This window comes from Saccopteryx leptura, chromosome 1 (genome assembly GCF_036850995.1).
Source record: "Saccopteryx leptura isolate mSacLep1 chromosome 1, mSacLep1_pri_phased_curated, whole genome shotgun sequence".
NCBI lineage: Eukaryota > Metazoa > Chordata > Mammalia > Chiroptera > Emballonuridae > Saccopteryx > Saccopteryx leptura.
This window is the reverse complement of record NC_089503.1, coordinates 390237413-390259380: the sequence shown is the minus strand read 5'-3', so window position 1 is coordinate 390259380 and position 21968 is coordinate 390237413. Positions and strand designations below refer to the sequence as shown.

Genomic DNA, 21968 nt, shown 5'->3' with positions numbered 1-21968 from the left:
TAGACCAAGGAGACTGGTCCATTCCCTCCCGTGCGGAAGGTCCTCCGACATAACTGGGAACACACACTTAGAAGCGTCAGGCACGGGCTCTGCTCAGGGTGCTTGCGGGGAGGACAGATGAGGGGTCAGGGCCTTCAGCTCAGCGTCTGTCAGTCAGTGGGAGCCCTCTTAGGCCCCAGTGAGAGTCCAGGGTGTGTGTCTCTGGCTCAGAACGTGCTATTTTTTTTAAAAATTTGTTTATTTACTTATTTATTTTAGAGAGATGGCAGGAGAGAGAGAGAGAGAGAGAGGGAGAAGGGGGGAGGAGCAGGAAGCATCAACTCCCATATGTGCCTTGACCAGGCAAACCCAGGGTTTCGAACCCGCGACCTCAGCATTCCAGGTCAACGCTTTATCCACTGCGCCACCACAGGTCAGGTTAGGCCAGAACGTGGCTGTTTTTACTCTAAAACCCGAAAACCAGAGCTTGGGTTGGGGGGGAAGGCGACACTTCTCAAAACAAGTCCGGAGCTGGTGGTTGTCAGACCCGGCGCTTCTCCAATTCCAAAGCCTCCCTCTCCTTGAACACAGCTCTATTTCACTCAGTGACAATTTTTTTTAAAAAATAGCAATACTTTTCCGTGACGGGAACAGCCGCTCAGGGCGCGAGCCTCGCTGGGGGCCCCGGGGCGGCGTCCGCCGGAGTCGCGCGCCCCCTGCTGGCCGCGCCGCGCGGAGCCTGGGCCCGGCCGGGAAGCGAAAGCGAAAGCCGCGCGCGGGGACATCCCCGCTGGGGAGCGGCGCGGGCGGACGGAACCGGGAGCCAGGCGGAGGCGGAGGCGGAGGCAGCGGCAGCCGGAGCGGGTGGCCGCGCTCAGTCCTCAGCACTTCGCGGGGGCACCGCCGGAGCTGCCGTCCCCAAGCCGCCGCCGGTGAGTTCCTGCGGGTGGAAACCCGGGGCGCTGCCGGGGACGCACCCCAACCCGCCACCTCCCGGAGTCCCTGTGCCCCCCGGAGCCCGCGGGGTGCGAGGGCCGGGCCAGGGGCCGCCTGGCTCCCCCCCTCGGCCGCGGCGGGCGGCGGGGGCGGGGGTCCCGGGAGAGGGGCGACGGCACCGGACGGAGGCCAGGCCCCCAGCGCCCCCGGCAGGTCGGGGGAGACGTCCTGACGCGCGGGGTCCCCAGGGGAGCTGTCAGGATGGGGCCGGACGAAAGCAGAGCCCGTGGCCGGGCCGGCGGAGTGGGGGGGCGGCGATGGGGACAAGGATGGAGACGCCGGGTCGGTAACTTCGCACCGTCCGCCCCGCAGTGACACCATGCGGCTCCCCGACCTGCGGCCCTGGGCCTCGCTGCTGCTGGCCGACTCGGCGGTGCTCTGGCTGCTCCAGGGGACCCCGGGGGCGCTGCTGCCCCGAGGGCTTCCCGGCCTCTGGCTGGAGGGCGCTGTGCGACTCGGCGGGCTGTGGTGGCTGCTGAAGGCGGCGGCGCTGCCGGGGCTCGTGGGGACGCTGCTGCCGGCGCTGTGCCTGGGCACGCCCCTGCTCCTCTCCCTGAGGGCCCTGAGCCCCGGGGCCCTGCGTGCGCCCCCCGCCAGGGTGGCCTCGGCCCCCTGGAGCTGGCTGCTGCTGGGCTACGCGGCTGCGGCGCTGAGCGGGGCGGTGTGGGCCGTGCTGAGCCCCCCGGGGGCCCCGGGCGGCGAGCCGGGCCAGGAGAAGAACAAGGGCTTGATGTGGCGGCTGCTGAAGCTCTCCCGGCCGGACCTGCCGTTCCTGGTCGCCGCCTTCTTCTTCCTCGTGGTCGCCGTGCTGGGTAAGTCAGGGAAAGGCGTGGGGGCCGGGCGTGGGTGAGACCCGTGGCTCCAGCACGTTCATGTCGTCCTGCCTGGTCTTTCAGGTGAGACGCTAATCCCGTACTATTCCGGGCGGGTGATTGACATCCTGGGCGGCGATTTTGACCCTGACACCTTCGCCAGCGCCATCTTTTTCATGTGTCTTTTCTCCGTTGGGAGGTAGGTGATGGGCGATGGGGTCCGTGTGCTAAAGCCCCAAATATCTTTACAGGGGCCGTCAGAGCCGAAACTCTGCTTTGTGCACGAAGCACAAAGCACTTAAACTAAAACATACCCGTGTGTGTTTGCTCACCATTTGGTTTCACACATCCACACATTCATTCCTTCATTGGCCATTTTCCTGCCATCTTCCAAGTTTATAATATGACATCATTAAAGTACAAATACAGTGAAGATGGTAAAGAAGGTGTTTGTATGTGGAATGCAATGTCTCTCAGGGGAGGCTCAATATATATATATATGTATCATATATCATATATATATATATATATATATATATTTTTTTTTTTCTGAAGTGAGAAGCAGGGAGGCAGAGAGACAGACTCCTGCATGCAATTGACTGGGATCCACCCGGCACGCCCACCAGGGGGCGATACTCTGACCATCTGGGGCATTGCTCTGTTGCAACCAGGGCCATTCTAGTGCCTGAGGCAGAGGCCATGGAGCCATCTCCAGCGCCCGGGCCATCTTTGCTCCAATGGAACCCTGCCTGCGGGAGGGAAAGAGAGAGAGAAGAAGGAGAGGGGGAGGGGTGGAGAAGCAGATGGGCGCTTCTCCTGTGAGCCCTGGCCGGGAATCAAACCCAGGACTTCCACACGCTGGGCCAATACTTTACCGCAGAATCAACCGGCTAGGACTCAATATTTTTATATCCATGAAACTTCATTTCTCCTTTCCGTCTTCTACCTCCCACCTTAAGTTTGTCTCCAAAGTGACCCCCTGGTCAGGGTGGGCAGTTTTCTCCCTCCAACCCCCCCCACTCCTCCTGTCACTCTCTGAAGATCTCACCCTGACGCGCATCCCTGTCCTCTCCAGCTTCTTCCGTCTTTTCCGCTTTGTTAGCTTCCCCTCTTCTGTTAGACATACCCAGGAATCTGCAGTCAACTAACTAAGGAACCAACGGATGGGGCGGGGACTAGGGTGGCGTGAGGCACCTAGGCTGGAAATCTAAGGAGTTGCTCCCTCTTCTCACCCTCGGACCTGATGGCGCCCCTGGGAGGGTCATGCTCGATTTAATACCTCAGAAACCGATCTTCATTATGTCTTCATTCCATTCTTGTTACTTTTTTCTGAAACAAATTACTCAAAAAAATTGTTTTTAAATTAAAGTAAAAATGGTTCTTCAAGTCTCTGCGTCTCTGTAGCGTTTGGCATTAGAACAAATCTTTCATTATTGATCTCTTCTCAAGGTAGTTAGTTATTTATTTTTCAGAGACAGAGAGAGGGACAGATAGGGACAGACAGACAGGAAGGGAGTGAGATAAGAAGCATCAATTCTTTGTTGTGGCACCTTAATTCTTTGTTGACTGCTTTCTCATATGTGCCTTGACCTGGACGCTACAGAAGAGTGAGTGACTCTTTGCTCAAGCCAGTGACCCTGGGCTCAAACCAGCGACCTTGGGCTTCAAGCCAGCGACCTTTGGGCTTCGTGCCAGTGACCTTTGGGCTTTGTGCCAGTGACCTTTGGCCTTCAAGCCAGTGACCTTTGGGCTTTGTGCCAGTGACCTTTGGCCTTCAAGCCAGCAACCTTTGGGCTTTGTGCCAGTGACCTTTGGCCTTCAAGCCAGTGACCTTTGGGCTAAAGCTGGCATCCATGGAGTCGTGTTTATGATCCCAAGCTGGATGAGCCCATGTTCAAGCTGGTGAACCTGCACTCAAGCTGGCGACCTCGGGGTTTTGAAGCTGGGTCCTCCGTGTCCCAGTCTGACACTCTATCCACTGTGCCACCACCTGGTCAGGCCTCAAGTTAGCTTCTATGAACTCTCTTCTCACTTTCCAATCCACTCTTCTTACTCTGGAGAACTTTCCTTCTCTAGACCCTTAAGTACGGACTTTTCTCATGACTCGGTTCTTTGAGAACATTTTTTTCTTACTGGGCTGACTCAGTTCACCTCGGCAGGTGGTCCCATGTCCATATTTCCATGCCCAGCTCGTCTTGTAGGCCAGTTGCTCCCTGGCACGCCCATGGGGCCACCCACTCTCATCTCAGCTCCTCAGCCCCAGAGCTGCCGAGCTGTCACACTCCCTCCTGGTCTGGAAAATGGCTCCCTCCTCTTCTTCCCCTTCATGGAACCGGTATTCTAGGCTCCACGCCTCAGCATCCTTGATGCTTTTCTCACGTTTCAGAATGAGCCTTGTCATTTTCTACTTTCAAAATGTTTCTCCTGCGGCCCCTTTCTCTCCATTTTAACAGTGATCGCCAAAGTCCAAACCCTCAGTGTTTTATGACTGACTGTATCCTAACAGCCTGTATCTAAACATGGTAACTCGATTGGTATGAGAAACTCATATTTTGTAACATACCACCTCCCATGCGTTCACAGCTGTCCTTCATGTTTGTGGTAAACATCTGGTTGGTCTAACGGGGGCTGTCAAAGTCCGGGGAGGGTAGAGATGGGGACCAGCATGAGAGAAAGGGTTCGGGAGTTCATTGCTGTGGCCCCACAGCGATGTGTCTGGGAGTAGGAAGAAGGAGCTTGCGGGTGGGGAGGAAAGAGACCCAGACAGAGGGGAAGCCTGGAGGGATGGCTGGGGCGGCCAGGTCAACCCCAGCCTGTTTCTATTTACAGTATCTTTTCTCGGTCGCTGTATTCTCCCCTTCCATCTAGCAGGGTGAGCCCTGTAGAGACTGGTGAATTGGGACGTGCGTTGGGACTGTGTTCTGGGTGTAGCTCACTGTGGCCTTCTCTCTTCCTCCTCTCTCTATACCTGCCCCTCTCACCCCCCCCTTCCCTGTTTGTTCCCCTCCTGCCTCTTGGGTGTGCCCCCCCCCCCACGTTGCATTTCTTTTCGTCCTGTGCTTTCTCCTCGTCTCCCTCACTCATCCGCTCCGGCTCTGCCTCCGCCCCCTTCACCCTCCCGTCTCCCTCCGCCCTGCCGTCTCCCTCCGCTCTGCCCCACAGCTCCCTGTCCGCAGGCTGCCGCGGAGGCTGCTTCGTGGTCACCATGTCCAGAATCCAGCTGCGGGTCCGGGAGCAGCTCTTCTCCTCCCTTCTGCGCCAGGACCTCGGTTTCTTCCAGGAGACTAAGACAGGTGGGCCCGGGGTCCAGGAGACTAAGACAGGTGGACCCGGAGTGCAGGAGACTGAGACAGGTGGGCCCGGGGTCCAGGAGACTGAGACAGGTGGGCCCGGAGTGCAGGAGACTGAGACAGGTGGGCCCGGAGTGCAGGAGACTGAGACAGGTGGGCCCGGGGTCCAGGAGACTGAGACAGGTGGGCCCGGGGTCCAGGAGACTGAGACAGGTGGCCCCGGGGTCCAGGAGACTGAGACAGGTGGGCCCGGGGTCCAGGTGGGCCCGGGGTCCAGGAGACTGAGACAGGTGGGCCCGGGGTCCAGGAGACTGAGACAGGTGGGCCCGGGGTCCAGGAGACTGAGACAGGTGGGCCCGGGGTCCAGGAGACTGAGACAGGTGGGCCCGGGGTCCAGGAGACTGAGACAGGTGGGCCCGGGGTCCAGGAGACTGAGACAGGTGGGCCCGGGGTCCAGGAGACTGAGACAGGTGGGCCCGGGGTCCAGGAGACTGAGACAGGTGGGCCCGGGGTCCAGGAGACTGAGACAGGTGGGCCCGGAGTGCAGGAGACTGAGACAGGTGGGCCCGGGGTCCAGGTGCGGGGCCCCGCGCTGCCTGCACACAGCCTGTCCCCTGGCCTCCACGGCGGGGCCAAGCCATCGAGCTGCTTTCCTCTCTTTTGTGGGGGGTGGTGTGTCTGTAAGCCAGGGAGGCTGCTCGGAGGAGGGGCGGGGCAGAGTCGGAAGGGCCGGAGAACCTTCTACTGGGGGTCCACGTTGCACGCGGCTCCCTCACCTGCTCTGTCCTCCCCAGGGGAGCTGAATTCTCGAATGAACTCGGATACCAAACTGATGAGCTCCTGGCTCCCTCTCAACGCCAACGTGCTCCTGCGGAGCCTGGTCAAAGTGGCGGGGCTCTACGGCTTCATGCTCAAACTGTCGCCTCGCCTCACCCTCCTGTCTCTGTTCGAGGTGCCCCTCACCATAGCGGCCGAGAAGGTGTACAACGTCCGCCGTCAGGTACATGTGGCTGGCAGGGACCCCCTTAGCGACCGATCCGTCCTGGGGGTCTTCTCTGCCCTTAGAGCAGCAGTTCTGACGGACCTCAGGAGGCCCGTGACCCGGGGACTGTGTGTGCGTGTGTGCGTGCGTGCGTGTGTGTGTGTGCGTGTGTGCGTGCGTGCGTGTGTGTGCGTGCGTGCGTGCGTGCGTGCGTGTGCGCGCGCGTGTGTGTGCGTGTGTGTGCGCACGCGCGTGTGTGTGCGTGTGTGTGCGTGTGTGTGCGTGTGTGTGCGCGCGCGCGCGTGTGTGCGCGCGTGTGTGCGCGCGCGCGCGTGTGCGTGTGTGCGTGTGTGCGTGTGTGCGTGTGTGTGCATGTGTGCGTGTGTGTGTGTGTGTGTGTGTGTCTGAGAGAGAGGGAAGAGGGAGGGAAGGCACATTTTTTTCCGGGGAAAGGATCACTTTCATCAGAGTCTCAAAGGAGCTTGTGCCTGTCTGCCCCACAGAGACTGGAAGGCCGCCTTGGCGGGTTCGGGGGTTTCCCCTCATAATCACGGGGGTGGAGAGAAAGCAGAGCATGCCGTCAGGAAGACTTGAGTCTGAATATCAGCTCCAGCTCCACCTTTTTCCTCTTTGAAAAAAAAATTGTAGTAAAAGAGGCATAATGTAAAATTTACCATTTTAAACCTTTTAAAAAATGTGTCATTTCAGGCATTAAATACACTAAATACATTTATCACCCCCATCCATCTGCAGGGCTCTTTTCCTGTTCCCAAACTAAAACTGCGTACCCATTAAACACTAGCCCTGTCCCCCGCCGTCCCCCAACAGCCGCCATCTCCTTGCTTTGTGTGACTTTGATGACTTAGGTCCCTATAAACGGGCTCACAGGGCATTTGTCTTTCTGTGGCTGGCTTATTTCATCCAGCTCAATGTCTTCAAGGTTCACCCAGGTGGCAGCCTGTGCCCGATTTCTTCTCCTTACGGCTGAATCATCCTCCCTCGATGCCGACGACACACCTTGTTTACCCAGTCACCCGCTGATGGACACTTGGGTGGCCTCCACCTTTTGGCTATGGGGAATAACATTGTTATGAACATCAACGTGCAAATATCTGTTTGTGTCCCTGCTTTCCACTCTTTGGGGCATGTTCCCAGCAGCAGGGTGCTGGGTCGGAGGGTAACCTATTGTCACGTGTCGACGGGCACCGCTGGTTTCCACGGGGGCTGCGCCGTGTTACTTTCCTGCCAGCGGTGCACAGGGGCGTTCAGTTTCTCCAAACCTGCTGTCTTCTGTCTTCTAAAGTTACACTCCTTGTAATCATGTAACTGGAAGTTTGTACCTTTGGGTCACCTTAATCCAATTTCTCTGCCCTCACACACCTTTGGTAACCACAAATCTGATCTCTTTTTCTTTCAATTTGGTAGGGTTTAAAATTTTTTTTTTTTTTTAAGATCCTACTTACAAATGAGTTTAATACAGTTTTTACCTGACTTATGTCACTTAGCATAATGTCATCAAGGGTCACATTATTTGTTGCAAAAGGCCGGATTTCTATTTTTAATGGATGATTAATATTTATATATATATATCACTTTAAAAAAATAATAGCCATCCCAGTGATTATGAGGTTATCTCATTGTGGTTTTGGTGTGCATATTCTTTTGTGTGTGTGTGTGTGTGTGTGTGTATTTTTCCAAAGTTAAAAGCAGGGAGGCAGACAGACTGCTGCATGCACCCAACCAGGATCTACCCAGCATGCCTACCAGGGGGCGATGCTCTGCCCATCTGGGGCTGCTGCTCCATTGCAACTGGAGCCATTCTAGCACCTGAGGTGGAGGCCATGGAGCCGTTCTCAGTGCCCGGATCAACTTTGCTCCCATAGGGCCTTGGCTACAGGAGGGGAGGAGAGAGATAGAGAGGAAGGAGAGGGGGAGGGGTAGAGAAGCAGATTGTCGCTTCTCCTGTGTGCCCTGACCGGGAATCGAACCCGGGACTTTCACATACTGGGCCGATGCTCTACTGCTGAGCCAACAAGCCAGGGCCTGGTTTGCATATTCTTAATGGTTAGTGATGTTGAACATCTTTTTATGTGCTTATAAATACTTGTTTTGAGAAATGTCTATTCAAGTCCTTTGCTCAATTTTAAATTGGATTGTTTTAAAATTGTTGAGCTGTAGGGTTTCTCTACATATCCTGGGTACTATCACCCCTTTAACGGCTCTAAGCAAATATTCTGTCTTTTGCTGTGGATTTCCTTTCTCACTATATCAGTAGAGTCCTTTGATGCATGATAGTTTTTATTTTTGATGACATCTAATTTATCTGCTTAAAAAAAAAAAATTTATTATGTGTGCTTTTGGCGTCCATTAGCAGACGGAGTGTCGTCAAGCTTCTAGCTTCTAGTTTAGCGCCTCGGGTTTCGCTCTTTGCTCCACCTTCTGCTACCAAGCTGTGGCCCCTGGGAGAAACGGCCGTTTCTTCCTTCCCTCAGACACGGGTTTAGTGTGACTTATCCCAAAGGAAGTGAAAGAGAGGAAACCGCGTGTCTCTCCTACATTCACTACACTGAGAGCTCAGCTGTCGGTTGTCCCTCCGTCCTTCACTCCCCGTGTTCCTTCTGGAAATCTCCATGAGGAAGAAGGAAGGAAGACAGTGTGATAGTTTTAGGTGGATTGGGACGCATGCCTGCGGGGGGCTGCTGTCTCCCGCTGAGTGGACCCCTGACATCTCCTGTCCCCACGCCCCTTGCTGCTCCAGGCGCTGCTCCTGGACATTCAGGACGCGGTGGCCAAGGCGGGGCAGGTGGTGCGTGAGGCGGTTGGAGGGCTGCCCACGGTGCGCAGCTTCGGGGCCGAGGAGCACGAGGCCTGTCGCTACGAGGAGGCCCTCGAACGGTGCCGGCGGCTGTGGTGGCAGCGAGACGCGGAGCGGGCGCTCTACCTGCTCTTACGGAGGGTGAGACGGCTGAGGGGCGGGGGGCGGGGGACCTGGGAGGGAGAGGGTCCTGGGAGGGGGAGGGTCTGGGGGTCCCGGGGGCCCCCACTGCTCAGGGTGGTGGGGGCAGGGAGGGGAAGGAGTGGGCGAGGGGGGGGGGTCCTGGGAGGGGGAGGGTCCTGGGGTTCCGGGGGGGTCTCAGGGGGGCCCCCACTGCTCAGGGTGGTGGGGGCAGGGAGGGGAAGGAGTGGGCGGGGGCCCCGGGAGGGGGAGGGTCCTAGGGTTGGGGGGGGGGGCGGTGTCCCAGGGGGGCCCCCACTGCTCAGGGTGGTGGGGGCAGGGAGGGGAAGGAGTGGGCGGGGGGCCTGGGAGGGGGAGGGTCCTAGGGTTCGTGGGGGGGGTGTCTCAGGGGGGCCCCCACTGCTCAGGGTGGTGGGGGCAGGGAGGGGAAGGAGTGGGCGGGGGGCCTGGGAGGGGGAGGGGCCTGGGGTTCCGGGGGGGTGGTCCCGGGGGCCCCCACTGCTCAGGGTGGTGGGGGCAGGGAGGGAAAGGAGTGGGCGGGATCCTTCTCAGCCCCGCCCCTCCTCTGGCCTCCAGGTGCTGCACCTGGGGATGCAGGTGCTGATGCTGAACTGCGGGCTGCAGCAGATCCTGGCCGGGGACCTGACGCGGGGCGGGCTGCTGTCCTTCCTGCTCTTCCAGGAGGACGTGGGCCACCACGTGCAGGTGAGCGGGCCCTGCAGGCGCGCGCTATCTCTCTCACTCCTCCGTTTTCCTCCCTGGCCTCTGGGCCTGGCCTTTGCTGGTTCCCCGTAAAAATACAGAACTAAACCAAATCTCAGCTCATTATATTATGAAGGATTTAAAACATGCAAAAAGGTTAAAAAAAAGACACGCTCTAATCAACCCACCTGTACCTATCGCTCGCTTTAACAAGATCAATTCATTCATGGCTCATCTTGTTTCATCGGTACCCTCGCCCTCTTCCCCCTCCTCATATTTACCTGAAGAAAGTCCAAGACATGGTGTCATCTGCACATATTTCAGTTGTATTTCTTTTTTGTTTTATTTTTCTGAAGCTGGAAACGGGGAGGCAGTCAGACAGACTCCCGCATGCGCCCGACCGGGATCCACCCGGCACGCCCACCAGGGGGCGATGCTCTGCCCCTCTGGGGTGTCGCTCTGTCGCGACCAGAGCCACTCTAGCGCCTGAGGCAGAGGCCAAGGAGCCATCCCCAGCGCCCGGGCCATCTTTTGCTCCAATGGAGCCTCGGCTGCGGGAGGGGAAGAGAGAGACAGAGAGGAAGGAGAGGGGGAGGGGTGGAGAAGCAGATGGGTGCTTCTCCTGTGTGCCCTGGCCGGGAATCGAACCTGGGACTTCTGCACGCCAGGCCAACGCTCTATCACTGAGCCAACCAGCCAGGGCCTTCAGTTGTATTTCTAAAACAGAAACGAAAAAATGTAACCACACAGCCACGATCATGCCTGAAGAATTAGTAATAATTTCTAAGACTCACCCAATATGGCCGGTGGTTGAATTTCCCCTTGTCTTGTGCATGTAACGTGTGCATGTGTTACATAGTTCCCTCTCTCTGGTGCGTCTGTGGTGGCATCAGCCTCGGGCGCTCAGTGCCGCTGTCTGTGACCTTCAGGGGTGGCGGAAATGGGGACACTCTATCTCCACTGGTCAGCGGGACAGCCTTTCCTTCACCTACCGCTGGTCAGCGGGACAGCCTTCCCCTCACCTACCGCCTGGTCACCCGGCCGTGCAGTCAGCGCCCCCCTGTACTTACCAGGTTTCAAAAATAGTTACTTCATCTTGGACTTTATTTTATAAAGTTCCTACACAATTTGATTTTGATAGAGAGGGAGAGAGACAGAGAAGAGAGAGAGAGATGGAGGGACAGTCAAGGACAAACAGGAAGGGAGAGAGACAAGAAGCATCAACTCTTAGTTGCAGCCCCTTAGTTGTTCATTGACTGCTTCTCACATGTGCCTTGACCCCGGGGCTGCAGCCGAGCCAGTGACCCCTTGCTCAAGCCAGCGGCCTTGGGCTCAAGCCAGGAACCATGGGGTCATGTCTGTGAGCTCATGCCCAAGCTGGCGACCCTATGCCTAAGCTGGTGAGCCCGCGCTCAAGCTGGCGACCTTGGAGTTTCGAACCTGGGTCCTCCGCATCCCAGGCCGACGCTCTATGCACTGTGCCACGGCCTGGTCAGGCTTCTAGACATTTGTTAAACATCTTCTGTGTGTGGAGAGTGTTGAGAGGCACCCGGTGGCTACCAAGATGCGGTGGACGCACGCCTACCTCTAAGGACTGCCCTGTCTAATCAGGCCGGCTGGTCCAGGGCACAGTCACACGGAGCAGTAACTGAGGAGGGCGGGGGTAGAGGCCACGCCGTGTGGGAGGGTGTGCACCTCTCCATCTTGTACAAAGCATTTCCAGTGGGGGTGGGAGTAGAGGCCACGCCGTGTGGGAGGGTGTGCACGTCTCCATCTTGTACAAAGCATTTCCAGTGGGGGTAGGTGGGTGGGTACTGGTGCTGCTTTTACTTCCCCTCCAAACTGCCCTTTCAAAGGTGGAGCACCTCTCCTGGACGAGGCAGAGGTGTGTGAGCAGCCGGGAGCCTGGCCTCGGGTGCAGCTGTGTTTCCTTCGCTGACCCTCTGCCCCCCGTTTTCCAGACCCTGGTGTACATGTGCGGGGACATGCTGAGCAACGTGGGGGCCGCCGAGAAGGTCTTCTGCTACCTGGACCGACAGCCCAGACTGCCTCCCCCGGGGACGCGGGAGCCGCCGGCCCTGCGGGGGCTGGTGGAGTTCCAGGACGTCTGGTTCGCCTACCCCAGCCGCCCCGACCAGCCTGTGCTCAAGGTGCCGGAGGGAGGCCGGGAGGGAACGGACCCCTGGCTGCCCACTGCTTAGGTGTGGCCGGGCGTCAGGCCCTGCCGATCAGCCGCCTCTGAGACCCCGGTCTCCACCTCTGACAGAGAGACGGGGCAGGCTCCGGGGGAAGGACAGGCAGGCTCATTGCTCCTCTCCCCTGTCGTTGCTCTCTCCTGGCTCCTCCAGGGGCTGACGTTCACCCTGCGTCCGGGTCAGATGACGGCGCTGGTGGGGCCCAACGGGTCCGGGAAGAGCACCGTGGCCGCCCTGCTGCAGAACCTGTACCAGCCGACCCGGGGCGCGCTGCTGCTGGATGGGGCGCCCGTCCCCGAGTACGAACACCGCTACCTGCACCGGCAGGTGAGCGGGCGCAGGAAGGGTAGGAGCTGGCAGGAAGAAGAGCAGAGAGCTGGGCGGCCCTTGGGCAGACACCCAAGGAGCCCATTCTGGGGGAGGCAGGTGAGGAGGCGAGGAGGACCCCCGCCGCTGTGGCGCTTACACAGCGCCCTCTGCTCCCACGCCCTCCGCGCAGGTGGCTCTGGTTGGCCAGGAGCCCGTGCTGTTCTCGGGCTCCGTGAGGGACAACATCACTTACGGGCTGGCGGGCTGCAGTGACGAGGACGTGATGGCGGCCGCGCGGGCTGCCCAGGCGGATGAGTTCATTAAGGAGATGGAGCACGGACTAGACACAGGTACCTTCCGTCAGAGCGGGCACCGGATCTGGCTCTTGGGGGAGGCTGTGTCCCTGTGACTCCATGCTGTTCCCTGCCCCCTCCCTCGGCCCCGCCCCGCCCCCCCCCTAGCCCCAGGAGTTCCACAGGGCAGCCCAGCAGGTGCCACCCGGGCCCGCCCACCTGTGCCGTGGGAATACCAGTCGGGCCCTTGCTCCTGCCTGTGGGAGGATGTGTCGTGGTCACTTGTGCCTGAGGAGGGGTGTTTGTCCGCGTCCTCAGATGTAGGAGAGAAGGGAAACCTGTTGGCTGTGGGACAGAAACAACGTCTGGCCATTGCCCGGGCCCTTGTGCGGGACCCACGTGTCCTCATCCTGGATGAAGCCACCAGTGCCCTGGACGTCCACAGTGAGAGGGCTGTGAGTACTGGGGGTGGGGGTGGGGGTGGGACCTGGATGTCCACAGTGAGAGGGCTATGAGTACTGGGGGGGGGGGGGTGGGTGGGACCTGGGTGTCCACAGTGAGAGGGCTGTGAGTACTGGGGGTGGGGGGTGGGTGGGACCTGGATGTCCACAGTGAGAGGGCTGTGAGTGCTGGGGGTGGGGTGGGACCTGGATGTCCACAGTGAGAGGGCTGTGAGTGCTGGGGGGGCAGTGGGACCTGGATGTCCACAGTGAGAGGGCTGTGAGTACTGGGGGGCAGTGGGACCTGGGTGTCCACAGTGAGAGGGCTGTGAGTACTGGGGGGGGGGGGTGGGACCTGGGTGTCCACAGTGAGAGGGCTGTGAGTACTGGGGGGGGGGTGGGACCTGGGTGTCCACAGTGAGAGGGCTGTGAGTACTGGAGGGGCAGTGGGACCTGGACGTCCACAGTGAGAGGGCTGTGAGTACTGGGGGGGGGGATGGGACCTGGGTGTCCACAGTGAGAGGGCTGTGAGTACTGGGGGTGGGGGGTGGGTGGGACCTGGGTGTCCACAGTGAGAGGGCTGTGAGTACTGGGGGGTGGGGTGGGACCTGGACGTCCACAGTGAGAGGGCTGTGAGTACTGGGGGGGTGGGACCTGGACGTCCACAGTGAGAGGGCTGTGAGTACTGGGGGGTGGGGTGGGACCTGGATGTCCACAGTGAGAGGGCTGTGAGTACTGGGGGGATGGGACCTGGACGTCCACAGTGAGAGGGCTGTGAGTACTGGGGGGTGGGGTGGGACCTGGACGTCCACAGTGAGAGGGCTGTGAGTACTGGGGGGTGGGGTGGGACCTGGACGTCCACAGTGAGAGGGCTGTGAGTACTGGGGGGATGGGACCTGGACGTCCACAGTGAGAGGGCTGTGAGTACTGGGGGGTGGGGTGGGACCTGGACGTCCACAGTGAGAGGGCTGTGAGTACTGGGGGGATGGGACCTGGACGTCCACAGTGAGAGGGCTGTGAGTACTGGGGGGATGGGACCTGGACGTCCACAGTGAGAGGGCTGTGAGTACTGGGGGGGGGGGTGGGACCTGGATGTCCACAGTGAGAGGGCTGTGAGTACTGGGGGTGGGGGGTGGATGGGACCTGGATGTCCACACTGAGAGGGCTGTGAGTACTGGGGGTGGGGGTGGGACCTGGGTGTCCACAGTGAGAGAGCTGTGAGTACTGGGGGTGGGGGGTGGATGGGACCTGGATGTCCACACTGAGAGGGCTGTGAGTACTGGGGGTGGGGGTGGGACCTGGGTGTCCACAGTGAGAGAGCTGTGAGTACTGGGGGGGCAGCGGGACCTGGGTGTCCACAGTGAGAGGGCTGTGAGTACTGAGGGGGGGCAGTGGGACCTGGCGGGCCACGTCTGAAGGGTCCTCTGTGCAGCATCGGGCAGTGGGACGGGTGACCCACCGATGAAGCAGTGTGTGTGCACTCTGGGTGGTGGGGTACCCTCAGCCAGAAGACACTGGCCATTGGGGGTGTGGTATCCATGTCCCTCTCTTCCTGAGACGTCGTGACCCTCCCCGCAGCTGCAGGACTGGCGAGCCCGCGGGGACCGCACGGTGCTGGTGATCGCTCACAGGCTGCAGACGGTCCGGAGCGCCGACCAGGTCCTGGTGCTCAGCCAGGGACAGCTGCTGGAGCACGACCAGCTCATGGAGGGCCAGGACCTCTATGCCCGCCTGGCGCAGCAGCAGCTGGAGGACTGAGGCCCCGGGGACACCGGCCCTTCCCGTGACAGCTTCCTGCCCCAGCAGCGCCGCTCTGAGCCTCCCTGGGCGGTGCCTCTGCGCAGCTGGTTGCTCTGTGATGGAGATTGGACCACACGTGCCTTCGTCCATGGGGAGAGAGGGAGAGTGGGTTGTGGTCTCTGTCCAAGGACCTCATTTCCTTGATGGACAGAGCTGGGCCTGGTGTCGAGTAGTGTACTATGCATGACAAATGCATTTCCAAATACTTTTGCTTGTTATATAAACAACACACATTCGTATAGAGAAGTAAATCTACCCTCGGTTTCACTTCCCAGAGATAAACATGGCTGCTGTTTTGCTAGTAGTCCTTTATCTGTCCTTTGAGGTGTGTGTTAGTCATTGTGACTTAGATATTCATGGGGCTGGCTTTCTGTATTCTTTCCCATTCCCACCAGTGTCTGATACTTGGGAGCTTGGGTATGGAGGGGAAGAGCACACTTCCAGAATTAAGAGTATTAATAAAAATTGATAATAGCTAACATTTGTAGTTTAATATGAGAATGATGCGAAACATTTTTCATGTACTATCATTTTGAGTTCTTATTCTCAGTCCTAAGAGGTTGGTTATTGTTATTCCCATTTTATAGATGAGGGAACTGAGTCTCAAAGAGATTAAGTAACTTTCCCAAGCTTACACAGTGGTGGCCTCCAGATCCGGCCCCAGAGGCCACACAAGGCCATATGTCGTAATAAGCTCGTAGTAGACGATAATAAGTGTCTGGTGGATAAATGAATAAATCTCCTTCCTCCACTGTCCTCATTTTCAATCCTCCCTACGTGGGCCAACCAATGAAAATGCAAAGCTGTACACATTTCTGGGTGCTGGGAGGGACTTACCTTGGAAGGTCCCTATTCTAGGAAACAGGAGCTTTCACATTCCCAGAAGTAGCTGGGTCTTTCCAGCGCTGGGAGTTTGTCCTGCCCGCCGGGCAACTGCAGGGGCGGGGGCAGGGGCGGGGGTGGGGGCGGGGTGGGGATGGGGAGCTCCTGCATTAATAGAAAAGCCTCAGCGTCCTCCTGCTCCTCACCCCTCCACCCCCTGGCAGCCCCACACGGCTCTCTGAGTGTCACAGGACTGCAGTATGTCTTTGGGGAGACGGAGGGCTGGCCTGATTCCTTCCCTTCCACACCACATAGCCTTCCTGGTTTTATAAAATGGGCATAATCGTTCCTAATCTCCCAGCCTCAGGGAAATGGCAGCTCTCCGAGCAGACGATCTCTTCAACTTCCTCGGTATCTTCAGTACAACTGCCCCCACAGACTCACGACACTGTACCCCTGGCAGGCGTCATAGAAGCAACGCGGAGAGCAGTCGCATCTGACTTCACAGAAGAGGAAGGTGGCCTGAGACGCCGCGGCTAATCAGCAGCGGGTCTGGGAGGAAGCGTCAGGCACCCTGGGAGCAGTCTAGGAAGACTGGAGCGGAACTCAGGGTCTTAAGATGTCGCCCAGATCAGTTATCTCAGGAGAAGCTCGCAGGTACACCTTATGTCAGGGACACAGAAAAAGTTCCCGACAGTCAAGGTCATTAGCATTGACAGACACACCCTACGTGTCTGTCTGGCAATCGCAGGCGTTCGTACTCCTGTCTGTCCAGAGTGGTAGTTCTTTCCATCCAGCCCTCCTACCTCCCAACACCGTCTAGTGTCCCCTTCTTGTCACTGACGTTCAGTGTCTTTCCCGCTCAGCCATGTTTTACTCTTTACAAGGGAAGATGGGAACAGGAAGGAGGAACCTTAGGAAACTCAGTTTTCTTTGGAGCCCAAAGCAGCCCCCACTTCATCAGCCTTGCTCAGCAGTGTGTTTAACGTCCTCTGTGCCCTAGCCACGTGCGGTGCCCCCGCCTGGCAGTCGTGAGTCAAGAGGAGGAAGGGCGGTGGTGTCGGAATTTAGGGGGCAAGGACCGGGGAATAAGGAAAACTAAAAATCTCTGGTTTGGGAGGCTCAGCGAGTGGAAGGAGCACCTGTTTATTTGAGTCTGATGCCATCTAGTGGTTCTAGGAAATCCTGGGTTTTCAGTGGAGAGTTTTGTGGACTCCTGAGTTGTAATAATACAATAACAATAATAATCATTTATCGAGTCCTTCCTGTGTGCTGCTGCTGTGCTAAGTGCCTGACATATATCTTCTGAGTTTATCTTCAAGATAATTCTATGTGGCAGGTGGCACTATCATTCTAGAAATGAGAAAATGGAGATTTAGAAACATTTACTGACTTGCCTGGGTCACAGAACATGAAAAGGTGACACTCTGCCCAACTTTACAGCAGTACGCCTCAAAGGAGTTGACTATACTTTCTTTAACCACTTACCTCCCCCCACTGTTTTATTTAAAGATACAATTTATTGGAATAGGCAATATGTTAACATGGTTTACAATTCAAAAGGTGCAACAAGGTAGAGAGAGGAAAGCCTCTCTCTCATTCTTCCTCACAGTCTGCTGATACCCCGTAATAAGCAGTCCACGCTTGGAAGCAGCCCCCGCAGAAGTAGAATATCTATATAGAATAATTTCCTAGGCCCTGGCTGGTTGGCTCAGCAGTAGAGCATTGTCCTGGCGTGCAGGAGTTCCAGGTTCGATTCCCGGCCAGGGCACACAGGAGAAGCGCCCATCTGCTTCTCCACCCCTCCCCCTCTCCTTCCTCTCTGTCTCTCTCTTCCCCTCCCACAGCCAAGGCTCCATTGGAGCAAAGTTGGCCCGGATACTGAGAATGGCTCCATAGCCTCCACCTCAGGTCCTAGAATAGCTTCAGTTGCAATGGAGCGAGGGCCCAGATGGGCAGAGCATTGCCCCCTGCTGGGCATGCCGGGTGGATTTCAGTCAGGCACATGCCGAGTCTGTCTCTCTGCCTTCCCACTTCTCACTTCAGAAAATTACAAAAAAAAAAAAAAGAAAAAAGAGTATAATTTCCATAGAAGAAATAGAGAAAATTGTAAAAATGTTCTCCCCAGAAAAGCTCACGGTCTAGTTATTTAGGGAAATGTAAGACAGTCTTTATAATTAAATGGCTTAATTGTATAAACAGCATTCTTTTAACGAAACAAGTATAATACTGATGTTAAACGATGACAATAGACAAAAAGATGAGAGATGAATTTATTTACTGATATTGATGCAAAAGTGTTAAAAAGAATAATGTAAGCAGAGTCCAGCGCAGATTTAAAAAAACCTTACCAGGACAGAGTTTGGTTTGTTCAAAAAAACCTTCTGAAGTTCATAATATTATAACTACAGTGAATGTTTCCTGGGAACAGTGAGTTCAAATGAAGGAATTAGTGGGACAAAAGGCCATAAACATTCACTTTCCTGGATCTGGGGATAGACAAGACCCGATCATGGGAGAAAGGGGTCACATGACACACACAAATCAGTATGTGTGTGGATCCACCCACCCAGACATCGTATCAAAAGAGTGACCGCAGATGAGCGGCCAGAACCTTAGGTCAGTGGTGGGATTCAGCCAGTTCACACCGGTTCAGTAGAATCGATACCAAATTTTTGTTGAGTTCTGTGAACTGGTTGTTAAAGAGTCACTTTTCATCAGAGCTTTCGCTAAGGTGGGTGCGTGGGCAGCCGCCCACTGTGGAAATCACAAATTGACATTCCTGACTCTATTTTTAATGTCCATTTGCGCAACACCATATTCTAAGCGCCCGTAGTCGTGTTCATATCGTCCACAGGTGAAAAACATTGCAAGTGAAGACGCCAATCAAGAAGCAATATGGAAATACTTTAATGACAATTTATTGTGTGGTTTTTTTTGGCCAGGTATTATTTAATATTTTAAAACTCTTATAACATAATCTAGTTTGGTGCACCTCTTTTATTGTTCTTATTTAAGTATTAAATGCATGAAATAATAAATTACCTTTTGATATATCTTTTTTTTATACTTAAAACGGTCATTAGGGCAGAGAACTGGTTGTTAAATTATTTGAATCCCCCCACTGCTTTAGCTCCTCAGTTCCCAAATGGATTCTCTGCGTGAGATCATGAGTTTGCTTCAGACACTGCAAATTCCACCTCCTTCTGTTATTTATTTATTTATTTATTTATTTATTTATTTATTTATTTATATTTTTCTGAAGTGAGAAGCGGTGAGTCAGACAGACTGCCTCATGTGCCCAACCGGGATCCACCCGGCATGCCCACCAGGGGGCGATGCTCTGCCCACCAGGGGGCGATGCTCTGCCCATCTGGGATGTTGCTCTGTTGCAACCAGAGCCATTCTAGCACCTGCGGTGGAGACCTCAGTGTCCCAGCCAACGTTGCTCCAATGGAGCCTTGGCTGCAGGAGGGGAAGAGAGAGACAGAGAGGAAGGAGAGGGGGAGGGGTGGAGAAGCAGATGGGCGCTTCTCCTGTGTGCCCTGGCAGGGAATTGAACCTGGGACTTATGCCGGGCTGACGCTCTACCGCTGAGCCAACCGGCCAGAGCTCCTACTGTTCTTTCTTACATTCTTCCCTCCTTCCCTCCCCCTCAGTTGACTCTCCCTCTGCTTTGTGACCATGGTCACCACTGAGAAATTTTTTAGGTAATTGTTTTCAGCTGGCAAGGTTTTAACCAAGTACAGTCCCTTCCATTAAACTGGTGTTCAGAACATAGCGGTCTCTAAAAACAGGTTTTAATTTCTTGCCTTGTATCTCAGACTATGTTTCTAACTTCTCTAAAGCAGCTTAGGTTTCCGGTGACAGGAGGGTGTAGAAAGAGGAATGTGAATTTAAATAACCAGTTTATTTCAAATTTAAAGTCACCAAAATAGCAGGTGGAGGAGTGTCTTTGTCCGGCAATGGGGAGAATTATTTGTTAGGACTCTCACGAAACAACATCATGTGTCACAGCCAACTTCTCTCACCCCCTAGAGAATGGGGAGAGAAAGAGGAAGAAAGGGCAATATGCAAAATAGGAGCCCGTGTGAAGAACACAGAAACCCCGTGTTTATGTTAAGCCTAATCCGGAGGGACCCGAAACATTGAAGACAGGAACAAGGTCCGTCGGTTACACATCAAAGCTTTATTGTCTAGCTTGGCCAAGCGGCAGCAACTCCGACAGGAGAGCGCGCCAGCCCTTTGTTCTACCTAGTTTTTATAGTTTTGTAAGTGGGAAGTACAGAAGCAAAAATTGTAATTAGGAGCCCTTTACCACTATTGGTTATAGTCATATGTCCTTTAACATGATAGGACCAGGTTCAATTTGCAAGCCATACATCCTTTTGGAGAAAACAAATTTTACAAGTCAACACAATGGCAGAAAGATATCTTTTACATATTAAAAGGCATTCCTATATTATCTAGTGTTCATCTGCTATCTCTCTGTCCAGAGTCACATGTGTTAACTACATGCATTTACATAGGAGAGGTAGTTTCCGTGGGGACAAATGCCCGTAAATGGCTCATAGTTATAAGAAAAGGTTTATTTTGGCTTTTCTCTCCCTGCACCTGGCTAGCCAGTCACCCTTTTCCCCACAGGTGTGGTGGAATGTCTGGGGATCCATGTTTCCCTCCCCTTTGCATTTACAACACAATGCCAAGGGCCATCCTGGTTATGCCAATCACATAGTACAGAGACTATTCTCACAATTTCTCTGCACACCTTAACCCAAATTAATAAAATGTTCTTCAAGCCTCCCAAAATATTAATATTAATTCTGTAGCTTTTGGTACTTTACAACACCTGCGGGTGAAGTGGCTCAGTGGCTCCTCATTTATATCAGGTAGGGGCCGGGTGGAAGTCAGCCAGGACGAGAGGATAAAATGCCTCACTTTGTGTCCCAACTCCGACAAGGAGAACATGAAACAGAACAGAACCAGCCTCTATTCACGGTCCCCCCAGCACTGCCCAGTCTCGCTGGTAAACCTGGGGACCCCAGATCCTTCCACTGCGGACACTGACACCGAGCGTGGAAAATGACTCAGCAAAGCCTCCAGCTGGACTAACCAGGTGCTGCAGTTAATTTGAGACGTGTCAGAGGCCATGGACAAGGCAGCTTCCCTGCTGGTATTGCTGGGTCTCCTTAGTGGCTACAGAGGGGCTCCGAGCCATTCCTACCAGACCACCGGTTCCCTTCTGTGAGACAGGGGGCGGCGGATGCCTGTCCTCACACCCAGTAGTCACAGTACAGCTCCTCAGGGATGTGGCCCCTCTGTGCTTCCTATCACTGGAGAACCTGAAGTTCAGAAATAAAGCTTCTTTGGTTTTTGTTTTTACAGCGCCCCGGAATGAGCACAGCCTACAACCTCTCTAGTTTGGTGACCTTGGCCCATTCTTTTATTGCTTCACCTATAAAATGGCGATCTTCACGGTATTTAGTGCGAAGAGTTGTGCAAATGATTCTCTTTCTTTTCCCACCTTTCTCTCTGCCCTCTACCCCCCACATGTTCGTACAGTGCGTAGTAGACTGACTCCTGGCCTCGGACCGCCCCTCTGCTCCCGGCAGGCCTGGGGTCGCCTTGTGGTCCCTGTCTCCGGCTCAGCCCCTGACGGGTGGGTCTGAGTTCTGGCCAGGCAGCCGCGGACGGTCTCGGTAAGCGTGGAGCTGTGGCAGGTGGGCAAGGCTGTCCGGCGGAATCAAAAAGGCATCCTCCAGCCTTCCCCAGCTGGAGAGGGGCGTCTCCACAATCCTCGGCGGTGGCCCCAGGGCAATAATTTTCCTTGTACCCATGAAGAGTGTGTCATTCTAAGGAACATCGGCAAGCCAGCCCTTACTGACCCCCTACACGGAGCACGGCCATCAGGTGGAGGTGGCCAAGTACGCGCCCTGCCGACTCGATGTCCCCTCTGGAGTCGTGTCGGGGAAGCTGCGGGGTGGGGACACCACGCAGAAGGGGCACCCGTGGAAGTACGGGTGTCAGGCTCTCGCTGGGAAGATCGAGGACGTCACTTGGCGAGAGGACAGTAAGAGGTCCGCAGAGGTCAGGGAAGGAAGGGAGAAGTCTGCAGCCGTCTTCCTGGGGGGCGGGGGCTCCTCTGTGGGCGAGATCACGGGACACAGCACAGTCTTCAACGGCGTGGACATCAAGCAGAGCAGGCCATACCGGCTGGTGACCCGCAGTGAGTTGCGTTCTTTGAGGGGCCACCATTCAAGTTCAAGTTTCCAGTTAGCGACCACAGCCGCTCTGTCAACCGTGTGCCATTCTCTCCCGACGGGAACAGACCTGTCAGAGCCAGCGCCCACGGCCAGGTGCGCGTCTACGACGGGAAGGCCGGAGAGAACGTG

General features: G+C 55.8%; 1 protein-coding gene across 1 annotated transcript; it reads left to right on the top strand.

Annotated features, from left to right (window-relative positions):
* Nucleotides 1-714: 714 nt before the first annotated feature.
* On the top strand, nt 715-15233 carry TAP2 (transporter 2, ATP binding cassette subfamily B member). Its single transcript, XM_066359841.1, has 12 exons — nt 715-911; nt 1288-1787; nt 1872-1986; nt 4950-5080; nt 5872-6077; nt 8818-9015; nt 9592-9720; nt 11679-11867; nt 12066-12239; nt 12412-12571; nt 12833-12969; nt 14533-15233. Exons 2-12 carry the CDS (start codon nt 1295-1297, stop codon nt 14710-14712), a joined length of 2112 nt encoding a protein of 703 aa, XP_066215938.1. The 5' UTR covers nt 715-911; nt 1288-1294; the 3' UTR covers nt 14713-15233.
* The last annotated feature ends 6735 nt before the right edge of the window (nt 15234-21968 follow it).